Below are 27,032 nucleotides of genomic sequence, written 5' to 3'. Positions count from 1 at the left end.
AAGATTGTCTCTAATATCTGCTGCTCAACTCAAAACAATAACTTATCTGGGATCTGAAGAGTGACTAAGAAATATACTTTCAGTTTATCATCATATGTTATTTATCTGTGATTTAGATTTAACCATGATGTGTAATCTCCTTTGATCTCTTTGCTGTTCTTGCTTTAACTCCACATATGAGCGAGAGAAAGTGTGAAATATGGAGGTTACAGGGAAGGCCATGAGGAGAATGCCACTTAAAATGCTGCTTAGAGCCACCACTTGACCTGGGATACTTCGTGGCACCATGTCTCCATAGCCCACAGTTGTCATGGTGATTACTGCCCACCAGTAACATGCTGGTATACTTGTGAACTCCTGAGAGCTAGCCATTTCATTTTCAATAAGGTATAGCAATGGAGCGAAAAGCGCAATGGCCACACACAAGAACAAAAGGAGTAGACCAAATTCACGAGTGCATCTGCGAGCTGTTAGTCCCAGTGTCTGTAGTCCCAAGGAGTGCCTGGCAAGGCGCATGACATACAAAATTCTTAAGGCACGGAGGACTCGCAGAACCAGCCCCACCTTGTCAAGGTAACTGCTTCCTCCTCCAGGTTTTCCATTCTCCATCGAAGTGGTGTCCACCAGGAGCGTAATGTAATAGGGTAAGATAGCTACGATGTCAATGATATTCAGAGGAGTCCTTAGGAAAACAAATTTGCTGCGGGCCTGAATGAAACGTAACACAAACTCTACAGAAAACCAACCTACACATACAGTTTCCACGATGAAAATGTTGTAACACTTCTGGGAGCATATACCCTGGAGATAAAAAATATTAAATAAATCTGTGAGTAAATTTCCACTATTTCTATATTTCAATACACAGTATCTCTTTTAACAGACTCAGTCTAGCTTAATGTATGGTGCTCTAAATAGTTTACAAATTTCACTATCAGATTTATTCCTAGTGAGGTATGTCAATATGCTCCAAACAATAGGATTGATCCTTTATTTTTTCACAGTTTGGACTAATAGGATTTTATTATAGTAACTCATTTGTTTAAACTGATAGGCAGTACAAATTGCATAATTTTAGTATCAGAATGCATCAACTTATGATCTCTGTTGTAAAACATTTCTGCAACTGTAATTACAAATCATACAGAGGTGCCATATATTCTATTTAGTGGAGAAAACCAAACAAATTGATGAGACAGAAACCTGTCGCTGAAATTATGATGAAATTCCAGCCAGATTTACAAAGATAAGTCCGATATCTTTGAAAATTCTTTAAGATTATCATTCAAAATTTCAACCAGAATAAATTCAGAGAACTGGAAACATTGTTTTTTTAACCTATTAATCTGTCTGTGAATGTAGATGCACAGCAAGCAATTGATAGTCAGTCCTGAAAAATTAAGGGATAAACAGTCACCTTCACAATCTTCATGATAATATCAAGAAGTTTCCTTTTTCTGCAGAGAGGCCGAGGCAGTTGAAGATAGCAGTGAAAACGAAAGCATTGTGTGTCAGCTACGAAGAAAATGTGTTGTAGGTTGTAGATGTTACACCGTTAATTTGAGATATGGTAATATATTGAATGAAATCTAAATCAACTATTATTAAAGGCACAGAAACATTATTAAATTGTAACTGGAAATATATTACCATGAGAGGTCATAAGTGATTTTATTGTACTATACAGTCTCCTGTGATTTTTGACAATAGGTAGTTGAAGTTGGTCTCAGATTTAATATTCTGAGTGAGCTTTACATCTCACTTCTCAAACTTGCCACAATTTCAGTGAAAGCAAATTTCAAAATTTAACAGTAATATGCAAATACAGCTGTGTCCCGGTAGACAACTGCAGACTCTAATGCAAAACAAAACACGCAGGTAGGTGCCAATGATAGAAAGGCCTCAGGATCACATAAGAATACAGGGAGCTGTATTTTAAATTACAACAAACTGCCAAGTGAGTCACCTCTAGGAATATAAAAGCATCAAAGAAGAAAAAAAACTGGAAAGAGTGCAGAGAAGATCTAAAAGGATATTGCTGGGATTTGAGGGACAGAGGCTGAGCAGGTTGGGTCTTTTCTCACTGGATTGTGGGAGAATCAGGGGTGATTTTAAAAAGATGTATAAAGTTATGAGGGGCATATACTGTACAAGGTGAACATACACAGGACTGGAGAATCATGAACTACAGATTATAGGTTTCAGGTGAGAGGAAAGGCATTTAAAAGAAATCTAAGGGGCAATATTTTCACCCAGACGGTGGTCAGTACGTGGAGTGAGCTCCCAGAGGAAGTGCTTGAGACAGATGCACCCAAACATTTAAAAGTTACTTGGAGAAGTACATAGATTGGAAAGGTTTTGAGGGATATGTGCCAAAAGTGAGCAAGTGGGATTGGCCTGATGGGGATCTTCATTGGCATTCAGCAGTGGGACCAAAGGACCTGTTTCCTTTCTGTAGAGTCCTACAGCAAGGAAATAAAAATTCTGGTAAACACGAGGAGATCTGCGGATGCTGGAAACTCAAGCTGGAAAAAATGCTGGTGAACGCAGCAGACCAGGCAGCATCTACAGGAAAAGGTACAGTTGACATTTAGGGCTGAGACTCTTCGTCAGGACTAACTGAAAGAAGAGATAGTAAGAGATTTGAAAGTGGGAGGGGGAGGGGGAGATCCGAAATAATAGGAGGAGACAGAAGGGGGAGGGGGATGGAGCTAAGAGCTGGAAAGTTGATTGGCAAAAGGGATACCAGGCTGGAGAAGAGAGAGGATCATGGGACAGGAGGCCTAGGAAGAAAGAAAGGGGGGAGAGCCCAGAGGATGGGCAAGGAGTTATAGTGAGTGGGACAGAGGGAGAAAAAAGAGAGAAAAAAAATCATCATAATAATAAAAAGTAAATAAATAAGGGATGGGGTACGAAGGGGAGTGGGGCATTAACAGAAGTTAGTGAAGTCAATGTTCATGCCATCAGGTTGGAGGCTACCCAGACGGAATATAAGGTGTTGTTCCTCCAACCTAAGTGTGGTTTCATCCTGAAAGTAGAGGAGGCCGTGGATAGACATATCAGAATGGGAATGGGATGTGGAATTAAAATGTGTGGCCACTGGGAGATCCTGCTTTCTCTGGCAGACAGAGCGCCATTATTTATTTATCCTTATCCCTTATTTATTATTATTATGATTTTCCCCCCTTTTTTTCCTCACTCTTTTTTCTCCCTCTGTCCCTCTCACTACAACTCCTTGCCCATCCTCTGGGCTCCCCAGGCCTTCCGTCCCATGATTCTCTCCCTTCTCCAGCCTCGTATCCCTTTTGCCAATCAACTTTCCAGCTCTTAGCTCTATCCCTCTCCCTCCTGTCTTCTCCTATCATTTCAGATCTCCCCTCCCCCTCCCACTTTCAAATCTCTTACTATCTTTTCTTTCAGTTAGTCCTGACGAAGGGTCTCGGTCTGAAATGTTGACTGTATCTCTTCCTATAGATGCTGCCTGGCCTGCTGCGTTCACCAGCATTTTTTGTGTGTGTTGCTTAAAAATTCTGGTGTTGCACTTGTCAATTCAAACTAAGACAGTTTACCTGGCAGATAAGGTTAGGGGGCTGGGTAGCAGTACCAGGATGAGTCACCCTCCTTAATCACCTCCCCCATTTCTGGACGACTCCCAGGTGCCATGCATTTTGGCTGATTTGATCTGGTGAAGCCCAGAGAGTAATTTTCTTTGGTCCTCATGCACAGCCAATTCATGCCTGGGTTGAAGCAATGAGGGATGATACCTCTCTTCTCATTGCAGCATATTCCAGCCTTACTTTATCATATCAATGTCTGGAACTGGTTTCAGCTCTGAAATATCAAATTTCCGAGTGTCTGAAATAACTTTGTAGTCTCTGATTTATTTAATTTCATTTACTACTTGTTTCCAAATACTAAGTATTTTGGTTGTGATTTGAAAAAAGTTATCTTATGATTTTGATTGACATGGTTAATTAATTGCAAAATTAACTAATTCTCTCAACAACTTCTCTGGATCCTGACAGGACATGTGATGTAATTATTATCATAAATCAGATGATGTCATACAAGACAATTCAGCAAATGTATGCATCGCTAATTTCAATGTATAGCTGGGACATGGCATTGCATATTCCAATACAAGCTATGAGAAAAAGACAAGACAATCCACATGGAGAGCAAAATATAAGTGAGCTGGAAATGAGTGATCTGGAATTATAAATTGCACTAAAATGATATTTTGTAGAATGACTAGACCCTAAATATGTCAAGTGACAGATGTTTAAGAAAAACAAGTAAATTAAGGATGGTACTGAGAGAAGTCGGATGCCTAGAAATGTGACCCTGGTCATAGTGTTGTCAGTACTGCTTCTGCAATCCATTCCAATGAATGCACTAATACCAATATGTAGCAGGTCTGGAGCTTTAGGGGATGATTTCCAAGGCAACAGATGCCTCAGTAGAAACTGTTAGTGTGGATGAAGGAGCAGTGGAAACTCATAAATGACTGAAGCTGACACCCTTTAAAATGTGCAGAGTCTGAACCTGTTGTACAAAACTTTGCGCTGCCCTCTGATTGGAATAGTTTTGATATGCATTCATGGCATATCACATTGGTGATGGGTTAGGTGCATCAGCAGGGACACAATAAGTGGCTACCTCAAAGCAATGAAAATTGACATATTGTTGAAAAGAGTGTGCCCCAAGTTTTCTAAACACTCGGGTCCCTGGTTAGGACGAATAGAGGCTACAAGTGCAGAATGCTGGGCTCAGAAGGCGCTGGCATGGAGTGACTTCTGAGGCAAATCCAATAGATTCGGAGATCAATGGTACGAGTCCAACTTCGGGGACCAAGAGGTAATGCCATATGAAGTTCCATGACCTTGAATTGTCACTGAATGCATCTTCAAATTCTATATGCTGCCGACTGCACCATTAGTTTTGGGTGCTGATCAATTCACTACTGAGCTGCAAGTGTCTCATCTGTATCCATTTGCTTTTATTCCTTTACTTGGCCACTGTCGCTCCCTATCATCTCTTATCTCTTCCATCATTCAATCTCTCCTATAGTTTATACTATTACATACCTTTCCTTCTGTTTTCTCCTCCTTGTCAAGTTAAAGCAAATTGACTTCTTTTCTCTAACCTTTCCCAGTACTGATGAAAGGTCACTGATTGTAAAATTAACCATTCCGACTTGACAGACTGAGCATTTCCAAAGGATTCTCGCTTAATTTCAGGTTTCCAGCATTTCAGACTTCTGCTTTACTCTCAGCCATACTGTATCTCACAGCTTGCACCCACTGCTAGTTTTTCAAATGTGTGCCCAGAATGTGTGACATTCGATAACATACCTCCCTCTCTAAGTGATTGGGTGCCAGAGACAACATGGCTGGTAATTACTGAGCAAGAGAATATACTACACTAAATCCTCCTCCTCACATCCCAGTACGTCTTACAGTCTTATCTCCTCCTCACCCCAGCATCTCTTTTGCTTCACAAACTGGCAAAAATGTAAGCATCTACATCCCAGCCCTTCCCATACATATTCTTGCCTTTAGGTCTTTCTCCTTTTAGATATTTAAGTAATAAAACATGATGAATTGATACAGGAGCAGTGAGGGATGAGGGTATGCTCAATTTCACATTTGCTGCTCTTCACTCAGATTCTGACATCATGCACAATGTAGAAGACAGCACTTGGGTATGACTGTACATCATGAGATGTGCAGAAGGGAAAAGAAGTCAAAGGTAGCACAGCTAAAAGATTACTGGAGAGTAGCCACATGCATTATGTTCCGAGGATTTAGGTAAGGGCTACAACGGAGGACCCTTTGAAAGAATTTGGCAGGTGGAATGATGTGTACTGGTACATTGCGAAACCAACCAGAAAGGCAGAGTTCAGTGTCAATAAGCACAGAAGAGCATAACATCAACTTGGCACAGGGTTTTGTGCAAAGATGGGAACCCATCCATGCATACAGAGCCAACTCTATTCACACATCAGTGAATTTGATCATGATGGCGGCCTATCCCTCTGGTGTTACCAAACACAGAATCTGCTTAATCCCAATTCAAAGGTTTGTACCACCAAAACTGAATGCTCCTGTCGAAACCCAGGTCAATGCCAAATGTCAACTGTGGGCACCTAATGTCAACCTTACATCACTTAAGATTATAACGTGCAAAGGGGGCTTGTAGTCTATCACAGCAATTTGCATGTTTCTTCTGAATCAGATCACCAATATTTTTTGATGGTGCTACTATAGTTGTAGTGGTACAAGGTCATTTGGCAGGTCCATCTACTGGTCCCTCCATAGATGGTGAGCTCCTTTCTAGCAACCACAGGACAGCAGGGAAGATTCTATTGTGAGAAGTGTGCTGAAGCCGTAGCTCGTCATTGTGCAAGGCCACTGAGAAGATACCAGTATAAAAGGGAAACATTGCCTAGTGGAGCAGTTGTCGGAGTTGTGTGAGTCAGAGTAGTAGAGCTTTGGTAAGGATGGGCCTGGACGAGGTAAGGAGGCAAGGTACTTTCATATCTCTTTTTCACCCTAACTTAGGAATAGTGGGTATGATTGCAAGGCCAGTTTTCTGCTCTGGGTGTCAGATGTGGGATATCCGGGAGACTTGGCTACATCTGCACCAGGTGCATTGAGCTACAACTCTTTAGAGACTGGATTAGGGAACTGGAGCTGCAGCTCGATCACCTTTGGCTTGTTAGGGAAAGGAGGAGGTGATCGATAGGAGCTACAGGCAAGTAGTCACAGGAAACAGATAAGTGGGTGACTGTCAGGAGAGGGAAGGGAGAGTGTCACCCTTGAGGCTGCCCCTTTAACAATAAGTACTCCATTTTGAGTACTGTTGGGGGGGGGGAATGACCTACGTGGGGGAAGCAACAGTGGCTGTGCCTCTAGCACTGGGTCTGGCCCTATGGTTCAGAAGGGTAGGGAACAGAAGAGGATGGCAGCAGCAATGTTTCTGAATGCGTTGACAATATCCTGAAATGGGAGGGTGAGCAACCAGAGGTCGTGGTACATATTGGTACCAATGACAGGTAGAAAAATGGAATAGGTCCTAAAAACAAAATACAGGGATTTAGAAAGGAATCTGAGAAACAGGACCTCAAAGGTAGTAATCTTGGGATTGCTGCCTATGCCATGTGACAGTGCGTATAGGAATAGGATGAGGTGGCGGATAAATGTGTGGCTGAAGGATTGGAAAAGGGGGCAGGGATTCGAATTTCTGGATTATTGGAACCTCTCCTGGGGCACATGTGACCTGTATACAAAGGACTAATTGCACTTGAATCCGAGGGGGACCAATACCCTGATGGGAAGGTTTGTTAATGCTATTAGGGAGGGTTTAAGCTAGGTTTTCAGGGGGGTGGGAACTGAAGTGAAGAGGTAGAGGATGGGGTGGTTGGTGCATGAGTGGAGACAGTTTGTAGGGAGTTTGTGAGGAAGGATAGACAGATGATATAGCAAAGATGCACTCAGCAAGATGGTCTATTTTAATGCAAGGGGTATCATAAACAAGGTGGATGAACAGAATGTGGAACTATGACACTGTGGCCATTACAGAGACTTGGATGTCTCAGGGGCAAGAATGGTTGCTGATTGTGCCAGGCTTTAGATGTTTCAAAAAGGACAGGGAGGAGGCAAAAGAGGTGGGGGAGTGACATTGCTAATCAGGGATAATGTCACGGCTGCAGAAAAGGAGAAGTCATGGAGAGATTATCGACTGAGTCAGTGTGGGTTGAAGTCAGAAACAGGAAGGGGGCAATAACTCTACTAGGCGTTTTTTTTAATAGATCCTCCCAATAGCAACAGGGATGTTGACGAGCAGAAAGAGAGGCAGATTCTGGAATGGTGCAACAATAATAAGGTTGTTGTGATGGGAAATCTTAACCTTCCTGATGTTGACTGGCATCTCCCCAGAGCAAGGGGTTTAGGTGGGGTGGAGTTTGTTAGGTGTGTTCAGGAAGGTTTCCTGACACAATATGTAGATAAGCCAACTAGAGGAGAGGCTGTACTTGATCTGGTGTTGGGAAATGAACCTGGTCAGATGTCAGATCTCTCAGGAGAGCATTTTGGAGGTAGTGATCAAAACTCTATCTCCTCTACCATAGTGTTGGAGAGGGACGTTGTCAGTGTTGTTAAGAAGGCGTAAGGTGTGTTGGCATTCATCAGCCGTGGGATTGAGTTCAAGCCATGAGGTAAATTACAGATATAGAAGACCTTGGTCAGACTGCACTTGGAGTACTGTGTTCAGTTCTGGTCACCTCACTACAGGAAGGATGTGGATACTATAGAGAGTGCAGAGGAGATTTACAAGGATGTTGCCTGGAATGGAGAGCATGTCTTAAGCGAATAGGTTGATTGAACTTGGCCTTTTCTCCTTGGAGGGATGGTGGATGAGAGGTGACCTGATGGAGATGTATAAGATGATGAGAGGCATTGATCGTGTGGATAGCCAGAGGCTTTTTCCCAGGGCTGAAATGGCTAACATGAGGGGTTATAGTTTTACGTTGCTTGGAAATAGGTACAAGGGGGATGTCAGAGGTAAGCTTTTCCACACAGAGAGTGGTGGGTGCGTGGAATGCACTGCTAGCGAAGGTGATAGAGGCGGATACAATAGGGTCTTTTAAGAGACTCTTAGATAGGTACATGGAGCTTAGAAAAATAGGGAAATTCTAAGCAGTTTCTAGAGGAGGTTACATGGTTGGCACAACCCTTGTGGGCTGAAGGGCTTGTAATGTGCTATAGATTTCTATGTTCTATGTTCCATAAGCACCTTGGAAATGCAGAAGAGCGAAGAGTTAACATTTGCACTTCCTCCCTGACTTGCCTCCCCCCAGACAAAAATTCCTCCTGACACCCATACCCCTTATTGTCCTGACACCACTCACCCCCAACTCCTCTCACTACACCCCTCCACCAATTCCCCTCACACTCTGACTCCATCTGGCAGAACTCAAATGTTCGCTGGAATAATTATTTTTGATGGTTCCTATTTTTAAATTAAATTGAATTGTGTTCAAGTAGAAGGCTTTGTGATAGAGGCAGACTATGGTACTGGACAGTCTGTGAATCAGAAATCAAGGTTGCCATTTCTCAAACAAATTTTCTATGGGGGGGAGGAATCTGAGCAGGAAAGGACACTTAAGTTTGGTTTCTCCATCCCACTTGCTTAAGCTAAGCTTCCTTTTTCTTTTCACTTACCTGCTCACTACATGAGATACTATTCTTCATTTGGCAGTCGTATAACATATATCATTAGGACTGTTAAAACACTATTTACTAGACCACCAGCGAATGCTGAATGCAGGAACTTTGTAGCAGGCCAGTGGTCTGTGCTACCAATATAACGTGATTAGGTTTTCATCTTACCCATGCTGAGCCCTTCTGCATGGTGTTTCCTGAGAGACATCAGCAAGTAAATGATGTTGGCCAGTATATATCCTCTAGTGTCCGCAACAGCTCAGACAATTAGTGCGACCAATTGTTACAAAATGATTATACCATGAATGCCAAGAAACTAATTTTGAAACTTGAAATAATTGGAGGAAATACAAACAGGAAATACTTTATAGATGCTGGAAATGCAGAGTAACACACACAGAATACTGCAGGAATTCATCAGAAATAAAGAGTTGACAATATGGTTCAAGGCCCTTCATCAGGACTGGAAAGAAAGGAGGACAAAGCCAGAATAAAAAAGTTTTGGGGTGGGGCGAGAAGAGAAGGAGTACAAGTTAGAAGTAGATAGGTGAGGAGGAAGATGGGTGGGTGGGGGAGGGTGTGTGAAGTGAGAAGCTGGGAGATGATACGTGGAATAGGAAAAGGGTTGAAAAAGGAGGAATCTGATTGGACAGTGGACCATGAGCGAAATGGAAGGAGGAAGGGCACCAGAGGGAGGTGATAGGCAGCTGAGGAAAAGAAAAGAGGTGAGAGGAAGCCAGAAAAGGGATTGGAAGAAGAAAGAAGAGGAAGAGGGCAGAAATCACCAGAAATGAGAGAAATTGATGTCATGCTGTCAGGTTGGAGGCTACCCAGACAGAATATGATGCATTGCTCCTCCAAACTGAGAGAGGCTTCACCTTGGCAGTAGAGGAGGCTATCGACTGACATGTCAGAATGGTAATAGAATTGGACTTAAAATGGTTGGTCACTGGGCGATCCCGCTTGTTGCAGATGGAGTTAAAGTGGAAACACAAGTAATTTGTACAATTGTGGCGTATGATAGATATTCACTATCCAGGGCCAGGGCGCCGCCTTCTTTTGCAAAGCACAGCTTTCTAACAAAGCAGCTAACACTTGTGGAGATCAAAGGGTTGTTTTGAGTAAGTTAAACTGCCAATCAATATTCTTTGTTCAGCTTCTTTTTGTAAACCGGAGCCAATCTTCAATTTTTAATGTAAATGGCAAGCAATAATCAGTCTGAAGTTAAAAGGACAGCTTTGCAAACAAACAGCACTATCATAGACCAATGGATGTTGGCCCACAGCACCTGGGCTGCCCTTTCAAGAGATGCAGTGTAAAATAATAGGGTTATGTTAATTAGTTTGTTTCAAACCAGATAATGTTGGCAAAGTTATTTAGTTCAAGAAAGTTTGCTGACCAAATTGATACCATCACTTAGCACATTAAATAGCTGATCTGTTAATAGTTGGAAGTTTTATTTTTGTGCTCAGAGAGTCAGCATTAATCTGGGAATTGTTGTCTCCAGAAGCTTTTAGACCATTTGTGTAAAATGGTGTCTGAAAAAATTATCACCTGTGTGAAGTCACCTAAGTGGCAAAAAATCAGTATAAATGAAAGAGAGTAATTAGCCTTGTTAGGAATAGTCACAGAACAGCAAGAAGAATGACAGAAAGACAGGATGAGCAGAATGCATTCCTCTGCCTTCGATTTCTGTAACGGACAATTCATTTGTCTGAAACCTGTTGATATGTCTTTGTAGCTCATGGAAATTGTATCCATGTTTGGGAAATCCTTTTGTTTTAGAAATAGTTTGTAATTTGGAAGTATTTTTATAAGATAGAAAAACTCTGAGCTTTAATTATGTTTAAGAATTTTGTTTGGATTTAAACGTGTATCATTGAAAATAAATGAAATATGTTTAAACTAATTTATTAGCTGGAATATCTCCTCCTTGGTAGGAAGAGGAGACCCACCACTCAAACAGTGGGTATTGGCAGCTAATCTTGCCATGGAGGATAAATAGGGAAGAGAACTAGTCTTTGAAGAGTAGGTAGCTACGGTATAATTCCCCTTTAATGCTACTCATAGTTCTCTCTCTCTCTGATATATATACACACCCACATATACAGCACCTCTAGTCCTTGCCAAACTATTAATCTGCCTAGTCCCAGCAACCTCAACCTGGACCATAGCCCTGCATATCCCTCCTACACATGCGCCTATCTAAATTTCTCTTAAATATTGAAGTCAACTCGGCATCCACGACTATAGAGTCAAAGAAATTCATAGAAAGTGGTGGAAGATCCTTTTAAATTGGGTTCAATTTTTATCTATTAAATTTAAGAGAGATAGCTTTGGATGAAACACTACATTTCAAAATGGCAGCACCAGTGCCAATTCAGCATCACATGACTGTCCTCTGCACATTCCCAATTTGGCAATGGCATGATTCACCTCACAAATATGTACCATACACAGGAATAAAACCTTGCTATCATTGTTTTATATCATTACCTCTATCTCAGAATTGAAGCTCCTCAATTCATGTTTAACCATTAAAGATAATGCAGAAATCATAACTTGAGGAAACAAAGGGAAAAGAAACTTCAGATATTATTGGAATCTATTTATGCTCTTATCTTAATTAAATTAAAATATATTTTCATCATATCATAGTGATAACATCCATTTATTTTTGTAAAATAACTCTCTTTAAAAGGGTTGCTAAATTAACTTATTATCCATGGATCACAGCCTTTGAAATGATAAAGTGGCTCCATAAAGCTAGCTTTCAGCCTTTCATTAATCTTTTGTGTAATACAAGGTTTTGGTCTGTGTTAACTATCAACTGTCATTAGGTTGTTCTGTTTAACCTCAGTTATAGACAGGATTATTAAAACAATTATTGAAGCACCTGTTAACATCGTAAAATATAATATCAAAACAGAAATTGCTGGAAATACTCTGCATGCCAGGCAGCATCAGGGGAAAATTAAATGTTTCTAGAGAAATTAAAATAAAACTTTGGAATGAACACAGGGAGGTGTGGAGGAGTCACAGAAGCTCTGATAATAACTGTTACGTTATTGCATTATGTCTGTTTTATGTAGATTCTGAAGTTGCAAATTCTGTTCACTGGAGAGAGGCTACCTTGGGAGTGAACTTCAGTTTTGATAATCCCAGAATTAGGCCCAATTCATTCTGCAAGCAGACTGTAGACTGAAATGCAAGTCTACATGCAATCTAACTGACTACCCCTCCAGGGCTACTGTAGATGCTGATTAACTTGACTCTGACAACTTGCACTCGTTCCTCAATCACATTTTATTTACTAGTGCACAAGGAGAGCAGCATGGCACCCACACTGCTCTGAAATTTGAACAAAGAAATGCTACTTTCTGACTGGCTGCATCATTGTCTGGTATGGGGGAGGACTACTGCACAGGATCGAAGTAAGCTTCAGAGAGTTGTAAAATTAGTCAGCTCCATCATGGGCACTGGCCTCCATCGTGTCCAAGACATCTTCATGGAGCGGTGCCTCAAAAAGGCAGTGTCCATTATTAAGGACCCCCACCACCCAGGACATGCCCTCTTCTCATTGTTACCATTGTAATTCACAGTTTTTTTTCTATATGTATCATGTATTACATTGTACTGCTGCTGTACATTAGCAAATTTCACGACATTTGCTGGTGATATTAAACATGATTCTGATTTATACAGAAATTGACTAGTTGAATACAAACAGGGATCCAAGAGAAACATTGTGCACTTCTGAATCCCATCATTTGCATATTTGAGTCTAATCATAATACATAATCTGTGTTCATTAGCAATTAAATCTACATGTTAAAGGCCAATAATACTTGAGAAGTAGTAAAATAATTGTCCAAGAGTCATTCTAGAATCCTTTGTTTGCATCCTTATCTTGTCTTGGTATGCTCAGTGACTTCGGTTCCCAGGCTTGAATAGAAAGGCTGTACAAGAGTTAGGCTTTCAAAGACAATGTTCAGCCTGGGTGACTGTACTATGTCTGTATTGATATTTCAATGGTGCTTTAAAATGGTATTTTCAGTCGATCACATGAAGAAATTTGGAATTAAAGTGGGAGAATACAATTTTCTACGGTACTCTAACTTTTATACACCAGTGGCAAAATTTGCTTCAGGTTTCTTTATGTAGAAATGTAGTACAGCCTGCAGAACTGCCGCCTCACAATTCCAGTGATCCAGGTTAGCTCTGACAACTAGTGCTGTTTGTGAGGAGTTTGCAGAGATTCTCTGGGATTATTCCAGGTGCTCTGTTTTTCTTCCATAACCTAAAGGCACTTGGGTTAGCAGTTCAATTGGCCACTAGAAAATTATCCCTTGTGGGTGGGTGACTGGTAGAATCTGAGGGGATGTGAGGAAAGTAAAATTGGATTACTGTATGATTATTGCAAATGAGAGCTTGATGGTCAGTGCAGGCTTTGTGGATCGAGTGCCCCGTTTCCATGATGAGTGAGACTGACTCTCATGAAAGATTGCAAGGAAAATAAGGATGCGATAGTAGGTGATTTTAACTTTCCTCATATTAATTGGAACTCCCATACTGTAAAAACGCTGGGGGGATAGAGTTTGTCAAACATGTTGAGGAAAGTCTCCTTAAGCAACATAAAGAGGTCCCAACTGGAAAGAGTGCATTAGACTCAGGTATCTGCTGTTTATTATGTTTGCCTTAGGCCAAAAGCTGGCAGTAAACAACAAGCAGTCGAGATGTTCAACAATTATTCATCAATAATTTTTCTGTTCTCAAGTGCAGCTCTGCCACAGACTGAGAACGAGAAGCTTCATTCAATACTTCAAGGACCCAATAAGAATAAAACCTACTTCTATTTTTTTCACCTATTTATTTTGTAGCTGCCCTGGCATAAATTGGAGACATTTCTGGCAAAGGATCGAATGTGTGAATGAATTAAGAAAATTCAAATTTGATCCAGCTCATCCTTACAACTTTCTCCAGCCTACACTGTTATTTTAACTAAAACTAATTCTCTCATCAATAGTCTTTGAATCTATTTATGACCTTCTAGCTTCTGTACTTTCACCTCGTCTAGCAGCATGAGTGAGATATTGGGAATTCAGATCCTGTTTAAATCCATCTCATGGCAGAGCTCAGTCAACACCATTTTGTCTTATCTTTTCAAAATGAATAATTACCTTAATTTATACTGCAGAGAGGCAATTATAGTTAAGTTCAAATAAAGCTGCAGTGGTGAGAAAAGAATTATAACTGGAATGGAGCTGGGATGCCATAAAAGTATCTGAAGTAGTTTGATGGGGGTAAAAATGTATAAATAACTGCAGCCAACAAAATGTAAATATTGGTTTAAAAATACTCTGAGGGCTGGACAGTATTCAGTTCCAAGATTATTTATATACATAACAGACAAGATTTAACGAAAGGTATTTTTTTCCAAAAGCAGTACACCTCAATAATTTTTTGCTTCTACCTATAAATCCCACCATTGATCTATTTGCCTCTCCCAAAGTTACCATTAAAATTGATGATTTGAAGCAAAATTGGATCACAGTACCTTTATGGGGTGTCATCTAACCTGTTCTTGGAACTTCCCTGACGGCAAAAAAAATTGCTTTGAACTTACTGCCTAATTTCAAGCATAAACCAAAGGATAAATTCATGTTCCTCTACCAACCTATTTCCACTGAAACAGCAGGATTTAAAAAAAGTGATGGATAAAATAAAGGAACTTAAGATCAATTATACTCTATGATCTGATGGTTTTTAGCCCCAGGTAGTCAAATAAATAGCTAGGGAACTGCAGCTGTGTTCAGACTCATTGTTCAGAACCCTTTGAATTCAGGAATCGTTCCTTTGGGATAAAAATATCATTCCATTACTTCAGAAGGGAAAGGGAAACAATAAACCCAGTTTTTCATCAGTTGTGGAGAATATACTGAAACCAAGTATGCAATAAAGATTTACAAACACTTGAAAAAGTATGAGCCAATGAAAGAATTAACATAAATGTCTGACTACCCATGACAAGCCAAGCTGTGTTGTTTTCTGAACTTTGACTTTATAGCCTTCCAGAGAGTATTGGATATTATCTGTTGGCAAACCTTATGAGCAATAATGAAAGTGCACGGAAATCAAAGTGCTTTCTGACATGGGTTTGTAATATATTGGGAGAAGTAGTTGATAAAATTTAAAATATTCCATGCTCTATATGAATATTTCCATAAAAGCTTCCTCCATTCCACTTTATCAGAATCTATAATCTATGATGAGTATGAAGTAATAATGAATTCTATGCATAAATTCATAGATGTCACTGTAAGGAGGTACAGTAAATTGTATAAGTGACTGTGGAGTTTCCAAAGTGACATAACTATACTAACTGATAGATATAACTACAGAACTTAGGACTTATTGTGGGAAATTATGAATCTATCTGCTTTAATTCTAAGAAAGGTATATGAAAGTAGGTTCTTAGTGATTAAGCAAATTGGTAGTCTACACACAAAAATCAAAAACAGCAAGCTTACAGCTAAATTTAGTCTAATAAACTGCTGGTTTTTAATAAATGGGGATGAAAATACAAAAATGAAGGAAATACATATACTTCTATTTACCACTTTGCCTCAAATCCATTTGCAATGCATTTTTCAGTTTTGTGCTTTGTGCCTTCAATCAGATAAATACAAAATTACCAGAATGATTCATAGGGTTAAATTGAGGAAAGGCAACAGAATACATTTTGTTTTCCTTTGAATTTTGAAGGTTTGGGGAAATTAGTCTTTAAAATGCCAAACAGATTCTGTGGCTTAAGTAATAAGGAGTTTCTTCTTTTGTTGAGGAAACCCAAAACAAGGGTGAACAATTTTAAAATTAAACTTTGGGCATTAGATGTGAAAATCAGGAAGAAGATTTTCATTACAGAAGGGGTGATTAAAATTTTAATCTCTTTTTCCTAAATAGGCATGGAAGGTATCAAGGGAGATGAAACTAATGCTAGTTAAAGGATCATAGGCACAGGACATCCATGATCTAAAAGCATGATGAAACAGGCTCTTTGGTGTTAATGTATTCTCATAATCCTCCATTGAAGATTCTCCCCCATTTTATGGGGAAAAACTGTGTACACTAGCCTAGATTTTGTTGTGTTTAGATCAAAGCGAGCATTTTTAATACTAACAAAGTAGCACTGATGATTCAGGTCTTCTTTCCCTTGCATACAAACATACATATTAGGAGCAGCTGTGAGCCCCTCATGCAAGATTCAGTAAAAACAATGTTGAGGCTTTATAAAGACTGGTGGGGCCTCACTTGGAGTATTGTGAGCAGTTTTGGGCCACTTATCTAGGAAAGGATGTGATGACATTGGAGAGAATTCAAAGGGGGTTCACAAAAATGATCGAAAGGCTTATCATATGAAGAGCATTGGATGGCTCTGGGCCTCTACTCATTGGAATTCAGAAGAATGAGGGTGACCTAAATGAAACCTGTTGAATGTTAGAAGGCCTTGATAGAGTGGGTGTGGAGAGAATGCTTCTGATGGTGGGGGAGTTTAAGACCAGAGGGGACAGCCTCAGAATAAAGGGGCATCCTTTTAGAATGGCTATGAGGAGAAACTTATTTAGCCAAAGAGCAGTGAATCTGTGGAATTTGTTGCCACAGGTGGCTAAGGAGGCCAGGTCATTTGGTATATTTAAGGCAGAGGTTGACAGATTTTTGACGAGCCAGGGAATGAAGGGATACAGGGAGAAGGACGGAGATTGAGGCTGAGAGGAAAACTGGATCAGCCATGATGAAATGGCGGAGCAGACTCAATGGGCCAAATGGGCCCAAGTTCTGCTCGTATATCTGATGGACTTATCTTATCTGACTGTAACCTCAGCTTCATATTCTCAATACTCCTAATAACCCATGGCTCATTGGTTATCAAAGATCTATCAAATATCTACCCTAAAAATATTCAAAGATTCTGCTTCCATTTTCCTCATCTGTTGTAAATGGGTAACCGATTATCTTTAAACAGTGACTTCTAGAGCAATGCAACACAGATACAGTCTCTTCAGCTCAACCCATTCATGGCAACCACATGCCCACCCAGCTAGTCCTAATTTTCTGTGTTCGGCCTATATCTTCAAAGCACTGTCCCTCCACACACCTACTTTCATCTGCAGTTCATTCCAAATCCTCACTACTCTGTGTGTGAAAAGTTGCCTTTTAAATCCTTCCCCTCTCAACCTAAAACTACGCCCCATTAGTTATGGACTCCCTTACCCTGGGGCGGGTGGGGGGGAACTGTTATTGTCCACCATATCTATACCTTCAATGGTTTAAACCATTCCTATAAAATTATCCCTCATTTCCTGATATGCCAAGGCATAATGAACTAAATTGGCCAACCCCTCCCTATATCTCAGGCTCTCTAGTCCTGGCACCAGCCGTATAAATCTTTTTAGCACTCTTTCCATCAGTTCTACATTCTTCTATAAGAGGAAACATTTTTTTCTTATCCATCCTGCCAAGAACTCTCAAGACCTGATAGGTTTCTTGAAATATTACCGTTGCTTCCTTCTCCATAGATGCTGTCTGATCTAAGTGCTAGTTGCAATTTTTGTTTTTACCACAATGCCTGTACTCAACCAGGACCAAGAGCAGGGAACACCCAAATCTGTAGCTTCCCCTCCCATAGGCACACCATCCTGATTTTGAGATAATCACACTAGCAATTGCCGGGTCTAAATTCTGAAATTATCCGGCCAACAGCATTGTGGGAGAACTTTTCCTAGAAGGACTGTAGAGGTTGAAGACTGTGGCCCACCATCCTATTGTCAAGGGCACTTAAAGAGAGGCAATAATGTAAGCCTTGCCAGTAATTCCCAGATCTCACTTAAAGTGTCTTTGAAATGGGTGAAGGCTATAAATGGAAAAAAAATGTTGATCCAAACTACATAGCCTCAATTAAATATAATTTCTCAGAATCAGTTGACTCTAGATTGTCTCTCAGGATGGGGTAACATTCTTTCTACAGGGTGCAGTTGCTTGTCTGAATCTCAATTTCTCTTTTTGAAGATGCAAGAGAAGACTAGCAGGCATTCTAGTTCCATACATTCAAATACAATCACTCATCTAGATATTGGCACTGATATTTAAATTAGTAAGTGTAATTTCAGAGTCAGCCTTGAGCAGGTATAGGAATAAAACCAACCTGGAATCTCAAATGACTTAAATTGGAATTACAGTACAGCTAACTCAAATTAGGTTCTGATGTTTATGTTTTTAAGACATCATTCATGTGTGCACGCACAAAATATTTGGTGATGGAATGTGTGGTGATCACAAATGCTCTGTCCCAGATCATCATATGATATTGTTTATGCCTCATCCCTGATGTGTAATTTTGTAGGTTTTCCTTTCCATGTGAGTGCTCGTCTGAGTTTTCCAAAGGATCAGTGTTACCACTGTTTTCAATCGTCTGATTGTCAATTCAGTGAGTGCTAATACACATAGTTGCAACTGTTTTTTTTGGAAGGTTCACGTTCACCACCCCATCCCCCAGTGTTTTGTGATGATTGTCTATACTATTATCTTTTTATTTAACGATACAGCATTGCATAGGCCCTTCCAGCCCGTTGAGCCACGCCGCCCAACAATCCCACAACCCTGATTAACCCTGACCTATTGACGGGACAATTTACAATAACCAATTGAACAGCCCGGTATGTGTTTGGACTGTAGGAGGAAACCAGAGGACCCAGGGAAAAACCACACATTCCCCGGGGAGGACGTACAGAGGCTCCTTACAGAACTGTACCAGAATAGAACTCCAAAATGCAGAACATTCCGAGCTGTAGTAGTATCACGCTAATTGCTAGGCTCACATGGGACTAGTTTTGGAAGTAAGCAATCTCAGAATCAGAAACAGGTTTAGTATCACCGGCATATAGAACATAGAACAGTACAGCACAGTACGGGCCCTTCGGCCCACAATGTTGTGCCGACCCTCAAACCCTGTCTCCCATATAACCCCCCACCTTAAATTCCTCCATATACCTGTCTAATAGCCTCTTAAATTTCACTAGTGTATCTGCCTACACCACTGACTCAGGCAGTGCATTCCATGCGCCAACCACTCTCTGAGTGAAGAACCTTCCTCTAATATCCCCCTTGAACTTCTCACCCCTTACCCTAAAGCCATGTCCTCTTGTACTGAGCAGTGGTACCCTGGGGAAGAGGCGCTGGCTGTCCACTCTTTCTATTCCTCTTAATATCTTGTACACCTCTATCATGTCTCCTCTCATTCTCCTTCTCTCCAAAGAGTAAAGCCTTAGCTTCCTTCATCTCTGATCATAATGCATACTCTCTAAACCAGGCAGCATCCTGGTAAATCTCCTCTGTACCCTTTCCAATGCTTCCACATCCTTCCTATAGTGAGGTGACCAGAACTGGACACAGTACTCCAAGTGTGGCCTAACCAGAGTTTTATAGAGCTGCATCATTACCCCGCGGCTCTTAAACTCTATCCCTTGACTTATGAAAGCTAACACCCCATAACCTTTCTTAACTACCCTATTCACCTGTGAGGCAACTTTCAAGGATCTGTGGACATGTACCCCCAGATCCGTCTGCTCTTCCACACTACCAAGTATCCTGCCATTTACTTTGTACTCTGCCTTGGAGTTTGTCCTTCCAAAGTATACCACCTCACACTTCTCCGGGTTGAACTCCATCTGCCACTTCTCAGCCCACTTCTGCATCCTATCAATGTTTCCCTGCAATCTGTGACAATCCTCTACACATTCCACAATACCACCAACTTTTGTGTTGTCTGCAAACTTGCCAACCCACCCTTCTACCCCCACATCCAGGTCATTAATAAAAATCACGAAAAGTAGAGGTCCCAGAACCAATCCTTGTGGGACACCACTAGTCACAACCCTTCAATCCAAATGTACTCCCTCCACCACGACCCTCTACTTTCTGCAGGCAAGCCAATTCTGAATCCACCTGCCCAAACTTCCCTGAATCTCATGCCTTCTGACTTTCTGAATAAGTCTACTGTGTGGAACCTTGTCAAATGCATTACTAACATCCATGTAGATCACATCTACTGCACTACCCTCATCTATATGCCTGGTCATCTCCTCAAAGAACTCTCTCAGGCTTGTTAGACACAATCTGCCCTTCACAAAGCCATGTTGACTGTCCCTGATCAGACCATGATTCTCTAAATGTCTATAGATCCTATCTCTAAGAATCTTTTTCAACAGCTTTCCCACCACAGACATAAGGCTCACTGGTCTATAATTACCTGGACTACCCCTACTACCTTTTTTGAACAAGGGGACAACATTCGCCTCCCTCCAATCCTCTGGTACCATTCCCGTGGACAACGAGGACATGAAGATCCTAACCAGAAGCTCAGCAATCTCTTCCCTTGCCTCATGGAGCAGCCTGGGGAATATTCTATCAGGCCCCGGGGACTTATCCATCCTAATGTATTTTAACAACTCCAACATCTCCTCTCCTTTAATATCAACATGCTCCAGAACATCAACCTCACTCATATTGTCCTCACTGTCATTAAGTTCCCTCTCATTGGTGAATACTGAAGAGAAGTATTCATTGAGGACCTCACTCACTTCCACCGCCTCCAGGCACATCTTCCCACCTTTGTCTCTAATTGGTCCTATCTTCACTCATGTCATCCTTCTGTTCTTCACATAATTGAAGAATGCCTTGGGGTTTTCCTATACCCTACTCATCAAGGCCTTCTCATGCCCCCTTCTTGCTCTGCTCAGCCCCTTCTTAAGCTCCTTTCTTGCTACCCTATATTCCTCAATAGACCCATCTGATCCTTGCTTCCTAAACCTCATGTATGCTGCCTTCTTCCACCTGACTAGATTTTCCACCTCACTTGTCACCTATGGTTTCTTCACCCTACCATTCTTTATCTTCCTTACCGGGACAAATTTATCCCTAACATCCTGCAAGAGATCCCTGAACATCGACCACATGTCCATAGTACATTTCCCTGCAAAAACTTCATCCCAATTCACACCCGCAAGTTCTAGCCTTATAGCCTCATAATTTGCCCTTCCCCAATTAAAAATTTTCCTGTCCTCTCTGATTCTATCCTTTTCCATGATAATGTTAAAGGCCAGGGAGCGGTGGTCACTGTCCCCTAGATGCTCACCCACAGAGAGATCTGTGACCTGACCCGGTTCGTTACCTAATACTAGTATGGCATTCTCCCTAGTCGGCCTGTCAACATACTGTGACAGGAATCCATCCTGGACACACTTAACAAACTCTGCCCCATCTAAACCATTGGAACAAATCAGGTGCCAATCAATATTAGGGAAGTTAAAGTCACCCATGATAACAACCCTGTTATTTTTGCACCTTTCCAAAATCTGCCTCCCAATCTGCTCCTCGGTATCTCTGCTGCTACCAGGGGGCCTATAGAATACCCCCAATAGAGTAACTGCTCCCTTCCTGTTCCTGACTTCCACCTATACTGACTCAAAAGAGGATCCTGCTACATTACCCAAGCTTTCTGTAGCTGTCGTGTATGTTGTGAAGTTTGTTGTCTTTGCAACAACAGTACAGTGCAATACATAATAGAAAAACGTATTACTGTAAGTATATATATTAAATAATTATATGACCTGGGTGATGGGGGTCCTTAATGATTGATGTTTTGTGTTACCGCTCCTTGAAGATGTCCCGGATACTATAGAGACTACTGCCCATGATGGGGATGACTAAGTTTAAACTCTGCCACTTATTTCTGTTGTTCTAAATAGGACTTAAAGGTACATTTGTAAGATTTTTAAAAAAATCTCAATTATAGTTAATATGATCAAACAACTGTACTAACAATGAAGGAACACATTTGTGTGCTCTTTATTTTCTGTTTTTTTAAAATAGAGAAACCACTTCTCAGTAAGATAGCAGTATCTTTACTTTTGCAGGAGATTAAGAGGTCTGGCTGGTCACTGAAAGCTCCAGCAAACTTTGACAGAGGTGCTTTTGAAAGTGCCCTTACTAGTTGCACCATTACTAGTACATTATGATAATTCCAGTGTACTGAAATGTACTGTGGGCAGCTGCAGAGATTAGTATACTCTGTCCAATGTACCATGCGGACATCTCTCCCCACCATTGGTAGTATCTACAGATGATGCTGCCTCTGGAAGGCAGAACCCATCATCGAAGATCCCCACCATCCCACTCATGGCCAACTTTTTGTAGCTGCCATCGGAGAAGAGAATCCCACGCCACCAGGTTCAAGAACATCTATTTCCCTTCAACCATTCGGTTCTTGTACCGACTGCCAAAACCCTAGTCAACACTTCTGCATTATGACCACTCTGATCACTTTGCACTAAATTGGACTTTGTTGTACCCTTTTTCTTGTAAAAATCTGTGTATGTTTCATGTTTTTTTTTTGTGAATGCTTATATGATGCTATGTACCTATGATAGTACCGCCGGTCAGTTTTTCATTGTACCTGTGCATGCATGCACTTGCGCATATGACAATAAAATTGATTCAATAGCTAGGGTTATTTTCTTTTGAGCAGACAACATTTTTTCTTGGTGGTCAGAAGTATGAAACATAATGGGAATATAAATAACATAATAAAATGTTTTTAGTAGCAGAAGCATTGGAACCAGTTGATCTAGATATGAGATGATTGGCAAAAAGAATTAACGGTAATGTGAAGTTAACATTTCCTTGCCCAGTTTCTTTTGTGATCTGCAATGCAGTGCCTGAAAGCATAATGGAAGCAGATGTAATACAATGTTCAGGGGAATTGGATAATACTTGAAAGGAAAGTTATAAGGCCATAGGGAAAAAAGTAGAGGAGCTGAGTTAATTGACTAACAATCAAATAGCCAGCACAAACAATTGGTCAAATGACTTTCTTCTAATTTGCATCAGTCCACAACTTTATGAAACTTGCTATTATATAATTAGTGAACTTTAAGAAAATAAGCTATGACTGTATATAAATATGCAACAACTATATTGCCACAAGCTTGCCTGAGCTAAGTTTCTATACACTATTTTTAAATAATTGGTTAGAAAAATACCACTGAGCACTGGAGATAAATTATGTCTTGCATTTTGAAGGTAACAGTTGTTTATAAATGTGGTTTAACTGTACACTATTAAGCCAAATTTAATTTACTATGACGTATAAAAGCAAACTTACTTTATCCTCTTCTGCTCTGAGGTCAGGCATGGTACTGATGGATAGATTAACTACAGTAATCGTCACAAATATAACAGAGAGACAGGCAAAGATTTTTCCTGGAAGCCCTGACTGGGGGTTTTCCACCATGTCCCTGAGCTTTGTCATGAATTGATTACATTTCGATGACTCTACCAAATCAACCAACTTTTCACCTTCTACCAGATCTTCCTCAATAGCATTCATTTCTGCAAATTCCTCAATTTTTTGCAGGTATCGGCGACGGCAGCACCACTCCAGGTTGTCGTCTTCGATGCCCCAATATAGCAACTCTTCTTGGAAAGAAAGGGCACACATTTCCCTCAAAAGTCTCAACTTCCCAGCCCTTAGGAAAGTCAGTATGGTTTTAAAGGCACCTGGATTTCGATCAAAGAAATATTCATTGGATGTCACATCATAATCATCACAAATTTTCATTATTTCATCAAAGGTATGACAAAATCGAAGTTGTCCTAGGCGTGTTAAAGGAAAGTCATCCAGTGTGGTCCATGGTAATAAGTACTTTATTCCCCCAACATTTATTACAACATGATGTTTGCGATCCCCTGGGAGTGCACTGCCATACAAGTCTTCTTGAGGAGAAATGAGGTGAGCTCTATTATAAAAAACACCTTTCAAAGTTTGTGTTTCATTGTAGACGGTTTGATTAAAAGAGGTGTCGGAACCACAGCTAAGGGCGCTGTAATCATAGTCCGAACTGTCACCTGCCAGCAAAGTCATCCTGGATGATCTCCTCACATCACTATCACCAGGCGCAAACTATAAGAAAGAGAAGAGGTTGAAAGTACCATGAACATTCATCTATGTGAGGACATTATAAACTGTGGAAAGTTAACTCTAGGTGGCCCTTTAATCTTAAAAAATATCACAAACAGGTCTTATCAGATTATTTGTGTTATCATTATCACCTGTGGAGAAGATGAATTCTACTCCACTGAAGATTATCCTGGGATTCCACAACCTAGACAGGTTATTTCCCATATATGGAAAAATATTTTAACTTTAACCACTTCAAAAGTCAATAAATGATCATGTCCACAACATCATGACACAAATTTAATCCATTGTACCCGTACATCCCTTGGATTTATCTTCTACAGCATGAAATGATTAACTCTTACAATTATTTTATTGCATTATTGTATTGATTTATGGGGCTAATTACTCAATATGGGCACAATGATTAAGGTCAATTAATGAACAATAGATTAATGAAGGACTCAGTGCTTGGCCATTTATTTATTCATGTTGAATAAAAGACTTGGACAAAGGCAGCCTTTACTACATTAAGGGGTTATTATATTTTCAATTTTGTTCACTACCAATAATCTATTTGCTGCCAGGTGAAAGGTGCAGAGTTCCACCCTCCAACTATATCTGGACTGCATTGTAAACACTTCTTTAAACAAAATACCAGACAACAACAAATCAGTTTGAAATCTTTGAAACAACCAGAGAACTGAATTTGTTTTATGTAAGACTTCTTCGAGGTGAGTATTCTTTTTTATTTTACAGAGCAGCTGCTTCTTGCTGAAGGTTTTGGTGAAACCACCCCATGCTCAGAAGAGGGTTCTACTCTCTATCAGTAGGTAATATAGCAGAAATTGACTTGCAGTACCATGAATAGATACAACATTCCGCTGGGCCTGCCCACTCCACAAAAAAAAAATACTGAATCACAAATCATAAAGGAGTTGCAAACTGCCCAACTTAGAATGCTCGGAATTTACCGCTAAACATACAATTTCAGTCTAATGCAAATGACAGCTAGTGGATTAAACTACACGTTGAACAAACATTTTCACATGCGTTATATCGAGAAGACAATATTGGGCATCTTTAAACTTTTCAAAGACAACATAATCTTGTCAAATTGACCTTTGAACTCAGCGTAGTCTCATGATGGCATCAATAAATGTAACTCATATACAATCCAGGCAAAACATCTTTTGCTGCATCTAAATTAAATTTTAAAGAACATTTTCATCCAATGCTTATCTTTATAATTCGAGACAAAGCACGAATATATACACACATACCTATCTTCACCTGTTGCAGACGTTTGTCTTTTTACGAAGGATTGGCTCGTGATTAAACACTATTCATTACCATTTGCCACTACAAGCTGCCACGCAACAACATTCAAAATTAGCATCGCCACCATATCAGGAATACGCTGTGGTTGTGCAGATTCTGTAAATAGCTTTAACATCTTCGAGAAAAAGGGTGAAACGAACTGGACAGTCCGTATCTCAACTAAACAAAAACAGCCAACAAGACGGTGGTTCTGACAAGTTCCTGGTGTGGAGCGTTTGTACTTACTGGAAACTGAACGAAATGATTACGGTTTAATCGAGTTACATCGCTAGGGAGTCGCACGCTGGACACTAAACACGCATTTCACTGGAAGTAGAAAGCTAAAAGCAAAACGAATGCACGGACCAAAAATTCAGATATCTCACTTGGTCAGCACCCAGAACTAAGACCAATCTAAAGTTTCAAAAATGTGTTGTGCTCCCTTTTTGACCCTGTAATATCGATCTCTTTGAATTATCCCCACCGTGGCTGCCACTGTAACACTAATTCACAGGAAACAACAAGGTCTGATCTCAGTTCATCCTTAAACACTTATAGCCATATCATGGATAAAAATGTAACGAATTAATATGTGAACACTTACACTTATGCTAATCTAATATCACGCGGAGAAAGTTCTTCGGATCTCCAGCAGAGATTAAAGTTACTTTTAACTGCGGGGTTGTTACTCGACAACTCGTTGCAACTACACCTTGCACCAGCGTCTACCCATATAAAGTATAACGAGTGGGAATGGTATGCAAAGTACAAGAGCATCAGAGCCAACAGGCTGCAATCTCATCGCCTCCAACAGACTGTTCTGACGCCACTCGGAGGACGTGCTCGGTGATTGAGAAGGTTTGAGTGAAATCCATGGCAACCAGCGCTTTCAGAATGAAGGATTCCCCCCCACCCCTCCTTTAAATGGAAATCATGAAGCTGAGGGGAAACAAATCACAGTGAACATGCACAGTCTAATAAAAGGGACAGCTCTCCCACATCTTCTGATTGATCTAAATGTAAGTTATCTTGTAAATAAGCTCTCAACTGCACTCAAAAATATAAAACCCGAACGTTTTGTTTGACTGTATTGTTTAGGATTTCTAACAATATCGACTCCGAGTTATACTGCAACCCGTCCGTGGAGCAGTTCATTTTAACCTTGACGTCCTCAAGGTGTTAGCTGTGAAAGAAATACACTTCATCCACGGAAGAGCCCGTTCTTTTAAAAATGGCAAAGCCAAGCCAGAGAATATCTACTGCTTGTCATGGTGGGTAATAATTATCAGGGAACAAAGTGACATCAAGTAAAGCGACACAACTAGTTGTATATTGTCCTCATTGTGTTATAGTGGATCAATTAATCTTGTTGGCTCTTCCTCTGTATTTAATATTTACATTTTAACTCAGTTTAATTTCCATCTCTTGATCTTTGTCTTTTCTTACCTATTTCGTTAAATGGAAAGTGAGATCCG

At 40.5% G+C, this 27,032-nt stretch overlaps 1 protein-coding gene across 1 annotated transcript; it reads right to left on the bottom strand.

Annotated features, from left to right (window-relative positions):
* Nucleotides 1-90: 90 nt before the first annotated feature.
* On the bottom strand, nucleotides 91-26,250 carry kcng1 (potassium voltage-gated channel, subfamily G, member 1). The gene is made up of 3 exons (XM_072276845.1): nucleotides 26,162-26,250; nucleotides 23,443-24,240; nucleotides 91-801 (listed from the first exon to the last, which is right to left on the bottom strand). The coding sequence occupies exons 2-3, from the start codon at nucleotides 24,199-24,201 to the stop codon at nucleotides 91-93; spliced, it is 1,470 nt and encodes a 489-aa protein (XP_072132946.1). The 5' UTR covers nucleotides 24,202-24,240; nucleotides 26,162-26,250.
* Nucleotides 26,251-27,032: the final 782 nt, after the last annotated feature.

Source organism: Mobula birostris, chromosome 2 (assembly GCF_030028105.1).
Source record: "Mobula birostris isolate sMobBir1 chromosome 2, sMobBir1.hap1, whole genome shotgun sequence".
Taxonomy (NCBI): domain Eukaryota; kingdom Metazoa; phylum Chordata; class Chondrichthyes; order Myliobatiformes; family Myliobatidae; genus Mobula; species Mobula birostris.
The sequence above is the reverse complement of the archived record's forward strand: the minus strand, read 5'-3'. Positions and strand labels throughout refer to the sequence as shown.

Coding starts and splice junctions, on each gene's coding strand:
- kcng1 (XM_072276845.1), bottom strand. CDS start 24,201: ATGACTTTGCTGGCAGGTGACAGTTCGGACTATGATTACAGCGCCCTT. Junction 802..23,442: donor TCAGAGCAGAAGAGGATAAA/GTAAGTTTGCTT, acceptor TTTTATCTCCAG/GGTATATGCTCCCAGAAGTG.